This window comes from Dendroctonus ponderosae, unplaced genomic scaffold (genome assembly GCF_020466585.1).
Source record: "Dendroctonus ponderosae isolate FM_Combo_2020 unplaced genomic scaffold, Dpon_F_20191213v2 Dpon_F_20191213_8, whole genome shotgun sequence".
In the NCBI taxonomy this organism is placed as follows: Eukaryota; Metazoa; Arthropoda; class Insecta; order Coleoptera; family Curculionidae; genus Dendroctonus; species Dendroctonus ponderosae.
The window spans coordinates 1,630,382-1,636,340 of record NW_026019016.1 but is presented as its reverse complement, the minus strand read 5'-3'; the positions used below and the strand labels follow the sequence as shown (position 1 = coordinate 1,636,340).

The 5,959-nt window shown below is 39.5% G+C and overlaps 1 protein-coding gene across 1 annotated transcript in view; it reads right to left on the bottom strand.

Annotated features, from left to right (window-relative positions):
- Window positions 1–5,164, bottom strand: part of LOC109544742 (tyrosine-protein kinase-like otk) — a gene marked incomplete in the record, with an annotated part of 43,039 nt that extends 37,875 nt beyond the window's left edge. The window contains 3 exon segments of the mRNA XM_048669114.1: window positions 2,553–2,717; window positions 3,005–3,148; window positions 4,923–5,164. Of these exon segments, the coding sequence (XP_048525071.1) occupies window positions 2,553–2,717; window positions 3,005–3,148; window positions 4,923–4,965 (352 nt within the window).
- Window positions 5,165–5,959: the final 795 nt, after the last annotated feature.

Sequence of the window (5,959 nt, the reverse complement as noted above, 5' to 3'; positions counted from 1 at the left end):
AAGCAGGTTACAAATAAAATTGGAAACACGAATGTATCAGCTCCATATTTCAATATTTTTTAATATTTCCAGAATTTTTATAAATTTCTTCAATGTTTCGCAACAGACGTCATTCTGTGTCCAGACCTTCTAATTCACTATCATTTATTAAATTTGGAAATATCATTGAAACATCAGAAATAGATTGTAGGGAACCTGATTTCACTATTGCAGGATCCATAAAACATAGTTTTACCATATTTATGATCTATATGGCGGGCTTGATTCATTTTATGTTTGAAAACAAACTCTAAAATACGAGGTGTGCTAAAATAAAATGTCTGCTATTGCCAACGTACTTTGATCATGAATGGAAATATGTTATATTATTTTAAGTAATCCACGGACATTTTTTCAACTTTTATTTGTTACTTTTCGGTAGAAATCTGCATGGTATCGCTAGATCGGTAGGTTCCTTGACAAATCGGTAGATCTACCGAAAAATCGGTAGACCTGGCATCTCTGCTGGTCGCGTTGCTGCGAAAGATCATGTGACATAAAATTCGATAATCATGAAGATAGGAACCTAAACCCAAAAAGCGGAGGTGCCATAGTGATTCTCTGATTAACTGACAGACGATTAGTTTGCGACGATGCAACACATTTTTTTTGTGTTTAAAGCGAAAACGGTGCAACCGGGGGTTAAACGCTTAGAACGGTCAGATGTTCGAACACCTCTTTGCGCGTGCAGCTGAGTTGCGCACATAACCTATTATAAAAGGTATTGTTAACATTCGTTTGAACAGGTCACCCTAACCTATTTCATGGTCACTGTCATTTTCTGCGTTTATCTGTGGTTATTTGAGCTTTTGACGGTTAAGGAGTTAATTGTTGCAAAAGTTCCGATCTGGTTTTTTGCAAAWATCTTTCTTGAAWGRWWAGAAAGCGATGGGATTTTTCACGATTTGTTCAGAAAAAGTTTTCCTCCTTCCAAGCTCCTTCAAATGAAGACATTTTTTCAAGCATAGGACGAATTGATAATGGCCGCAGTATACTCGGGGGAAGAATCCGAAAATACCCCTTTCGGAGCACGTGCTCCAGCCCAATAATGAGAAGGCAATTTTAGACGGGGCTGTACGTACGTTATCAATTGACATGTGCTGAATGTTGATGTAGTACGCGCGTAACACGTCTATTGTCAGGGAAAGTTTCCCGACTGTATCGGGGAAACTATTCGGAGAAACTTTGCACAAACTTTAATGTAATGACAAAGCGAAAGTTGAAGAAACACCAGAAACTCGCCTGGAGATGATAGTTTCTGTTTCCATCCAGTGGTGAAGGCGGTTTGATTAAAAACACCTTCCATTCTTCACGGCAAAATCAATTGTAAAGTTTTTGCATCGGCCACACACCAAAAGGCAAATGTTGCAAGTCCCCCACTGGCAGGATGGAAACCTGCACCCAAGTCGTAAAACCCAGTGGCGGCACACCAAACCTTTCCACCCCCCAGATAAGTCGCTTGTTTATGAGGGCTGTTCCGGAGGGGTTAGTGGCCGGCAGCCCCCCGATTTTAGGGGGTTGTTTCACGGATTGCCAACTCGATAAATGTTTCTTTGACTCGCACAGCGAATGCTTTTTTCGAAAACTCGCCTTAAACGCAAAGCGCACTAGACTGAAGTGGACGAAGGAAAATCCCTATTGATTTCGGAATTGGAAGGTTTCATTGTTTCAGTTTCTATTCGTTGATTGCTTGAAAGCGATGGGATTTTTCACGATTTGTTCAGAAAAAGTGAAGTGTTATCAAAAAAAGGCCTTTAGAGTTCGCATCGGGTTTGGTTAGATGTTTCAAAATTCCAAAGAGTTTCACTACAGTCAAGCGATCAGTGAGTTTTGCACTAATTTTGTATGAAAACTGTTTCAATTGGAAATTTTTTCACATTTTTTTGGGGAGAATGTAGTCACGTGAATTTTATTAAACGTTACAGCGAGCGCTGGAAAACCAATGATTTGTGCCAACTTGAGTTTGCGCAGGACATTTCCAAAATTGTTCCGTGCGAAGGACCAGTGACTTGGACGACACGCTCGCCTGATCTGAATCCTATAACAAATTTTTGTTGGGAATTTTAATGATTTTTTCATTGCACGAAAAACACTTTCGAAATGGACTTGAAACAACATGTTGCGCGAAGGATGCCGATTCACAGAACATGTTTGTATCACGTAGAAACTCTATTCTGTTCTATTGACTCCCGAAGTTATCGAGATTAAACGCGAATCACCCTGTACTGAACCCCCCAGTAATCACCTACGGTCATAAATGTATTTTCCCAAACTAATAAACCTGTTCGCCGTCTGGAAAAATAAAGAAAGCCTCACGATGGGACGGTTGCAACTTAATTACTCCTCCCAGCTTCCTTTCGCCCGCATTTTCTCTATTCGATAATAACTCGGTTTATATAATAAAAAATGTTTTATGGAAGCCGAAAGTCGTAAAAGAAAGCCGACTTTAGACAAATTGTCCGATAAAAACAGAGTTTTGGATGCACCGCGAAGGAAAGTCACAAAACACTTACATTCAATGAGGATGGAAACTGGTGAACTGTGGACGGTCTTGTATTTTCCCGTGATGTGTTCAGCTTGACAAACCAATGGGCCTGCATCACGTTCCCTGTCCACCCTGGTGATGTGCAAGTTGCTGCCTTGCATGAAACGTCGCGTAGTGTTCTCCAATGTGAAGCCTGGAACAGCCACACAAGTTTAAACGCGTTTTTTTTTAAGAAATGTGGCTCTACTTAGGGCAGACCGACCCGTAATTCTCAAGTCTTATTTGATTTTCGCCGATAAATCATCAGCTGGCGCCCATTTTCCACTTTTAATTGCCCGAAGATTAATAGCATCCAACTCGGTAATTAAACGGAGTTGGAACAAATAAAAATGCAGCAAACACATTAGTTCATCGTTTAAAGAGCAGGTAGCAAGGTGTTGTTTGGGGCAAAATTCAAGTTTAAATCGACAATGAACTCACCATCCCGTGTCCAGAGGTAGACGATTCCATCGTCAGGTGTCGCTTTGCAGGGCAGGGTTACTGATGCGCCCTCAACAGCCGAAACGTCTTTGGGGCTCTTCGTAAACACCAATTTATCTTCTCGGCAACTGATCAAACCAAATCCTGGAAAATTCGCAATTGTTTAGTTGTGTTCAAATTACACATTCACTTAGACAGTTGTTGATCTTGACTGTATTTTATACAGGGGGATTTCGAAATCACTTGGGGGAGTACGCGAAAAATACTGAAAAATGCATATTTCTTTAATTTCAAGGTAAAAGTTAAAAAAATCAGAACAAATATTGGTGTTTTTCATCTTGATCCTTCCAGTACATTGAGCAATATCTGCAAAATTACTGGTTGACCTTTATGGGGGCTCTCATTATGGGTTCGTTAGAAACAGCATTCCGATTTCCTATAGAGAAAAGCCCCGCGGAAGAATTTACCAGCCGCAGAATGTAGAGAACAAAAAAATAAGTACTGGCGGTCATTCATTAGCATTTTAGCATGGCAGACAAACAAATTGATGTAGAAAACGGTTCGGGCTTTTTGCCTGCTCGCCCAGGTACTGGCCTGCATTGATCTGTTTGTGCGATCGCTATTGAAACAAGTCGTAGCCAATGATTTAAATCGGGCTAAAGTACTGGGCGGCTTGAAAGGTTGTTCGAAGCAATTGAACAGTTAGTACTTGAGTTAATAGGATTATTTCTCAATCAGCATGGGGCACTTTAGCGTCTCCAACTTTGTGCATAGTTCAGGAAAAAATGGTTATCTGGATTAATGACCGGTTAAACCGCAGTTCAACCGGTTGAAATCGGTCACAAAATGAAGCAATTTTTATTAAAAAAGGGTTATTTTTGGGAGACTGGCAGTGAATTTGTTCCCATGAATAAAATCGCTTATTGATTTTTTTAACGATTGATACGACAACGTTTTTCGTGGTCTCGTAAACTCCTTAGAATTAAATTCAAAGTGGCATTTTGGAATTTTACATCATTTCAAATTTGCGTTTAAGAAAATCTATTTTTTTTGTTTTTCATGGGAAAAAATGTGAAAAACTGCAAAAGTTGCAACGGAAATATGGAGATTTTTTAGAACATCACGCTGCGCCATGAACAATGTGCTCATCTTATGCAAACTCCCTCTGCCTACGACTTTTCTCAGTGGTTTTTCTAGGGAAAATGCGAGTTTCGACCACTTTTCGTTCATTTTCGATAATATAACAAAGGTGTCTGTGAAACCGTTCGAGTGAAAACCGTCACTGTGACACAGAACGGAACATTTCGCGAGTTTGCCAAATCTACGTTTTGTTTGTACTTGATTTTTTCGTAGACCAGTTCTGTAGTTTTTCGTTTAATTTCTTCAGTTTCTATTAGTTTTGGTTGGTATAGATAAGATTGAATAACTGCGGTTTTTTTTGATAATGTGAAGCAGCCACTTTCACCAAATTTGCGGAGATTTGCTTCTTTGGTGAACATTTGGCGACATGTTAAAAGTATTGAATTTTTGATTGAAAAACGCACTTTTACACCAGCAGAAGAAACCACGCGCAAAAGTTGTTAATAAAATTTTGTCGCCCTGTTTATCGGGAACTACGCTTTTGAACCACCGCGTATATTCATGGACTTTGGGAATATATGTGGCAACCTTGACAACCGTGTGCAGACTGGACTGAAGTCATATTGCAAATTTTGACACATCAACAACAACAGAGTGTCAACAAATGGTTTCTTGGACGCATATTTCGAGTAAAATCGACTGAAAAAAATGCTTTTCTAATTCGAATTCCGCCTTTAAAAAAACCAAACCACCCCAATAATAAAAAAAAATTGACTCAATCGCATTGATAAATAAAATAAATATCTGAAACACATTAAGCAGCAGAAGATTAATTCACCTAAGATGCTGGCAACAATCAAACATCCCTTGGTTCCAGCCATTGTTCCAACAGGTCAGAATCATCCAAAGTGATCGAATCGATTCACTACCCGTCACTAAACCGTATCTATCGGGTTTCACGCAAAATTCACCATAGTTTTTTAGTAACTCAAAGTTTAATTCACGGCGTCGCTCGAAGGACCAAAACAACGTCCTAAACACAACGCGCCAAGCATCAAACTGGCCTTAATACAATTCGGTATCAGCCGGCAAGTTCAGCGGCCGGCATTTGTTTTGAAGCCAAAGGGCCTCCGAAGTGGTCCGGAGATTGCCGATTCGCTCGGGAAAAATGGCGAATGTCACTAAATGTCTGGGTTTTGTCTGTATTTGTGTGTGACACTGGTAAAATAGGGTTATATGGATATTTTCCGATCGGTTAATCTCAGACAGTAATCAAGAGTTTAAAGAGTTTTCTAGGGAAGTTTCAAACACTTTTTCGTTTCCGAGAGTGTTTTTTGGATTAGTGCGAGCACTGTCAGGCACCGTTGGTGGAAAACTTCGACCCAGACAGTACAGTTTAGCGGCTTTCGCCTAGATGGCCCCTCTAGTGTTGATTGCACCATGTTAATTAAGATTATTATTAGCAATTATTAACAGCATAGAAGAATCTAGAATAACTCCGAAGGTCAGTTATTTACTGTATCCCAATTCTGTAAAGTTTTGTCTGCGATTTTCGAATAATCTCAAGCAGAAAATTAAAGGGCGTTATGTCAGTTCTTGACGTTTCGGTGGCCTCCTATTCGCTAGTTGAATTACCGATGGTGACGCTGCGAAACGTCAAATTACTCGTTGTCGAGTGCCAGTTGAGACTTGTCAAACTTGTTTTGGAGTTGATGACATTTATAACACCAAACAATACTTACACACTTCGATCTGTTTCTATTTCTTTAAAAGCTTGCAAAACTTGATGAAACAAAACAAATTACAATAAGATGTAAACGCAAATGTGACACCAATGTCAACAAAACAAGTGTCAAATTACTACTTAACTTATTA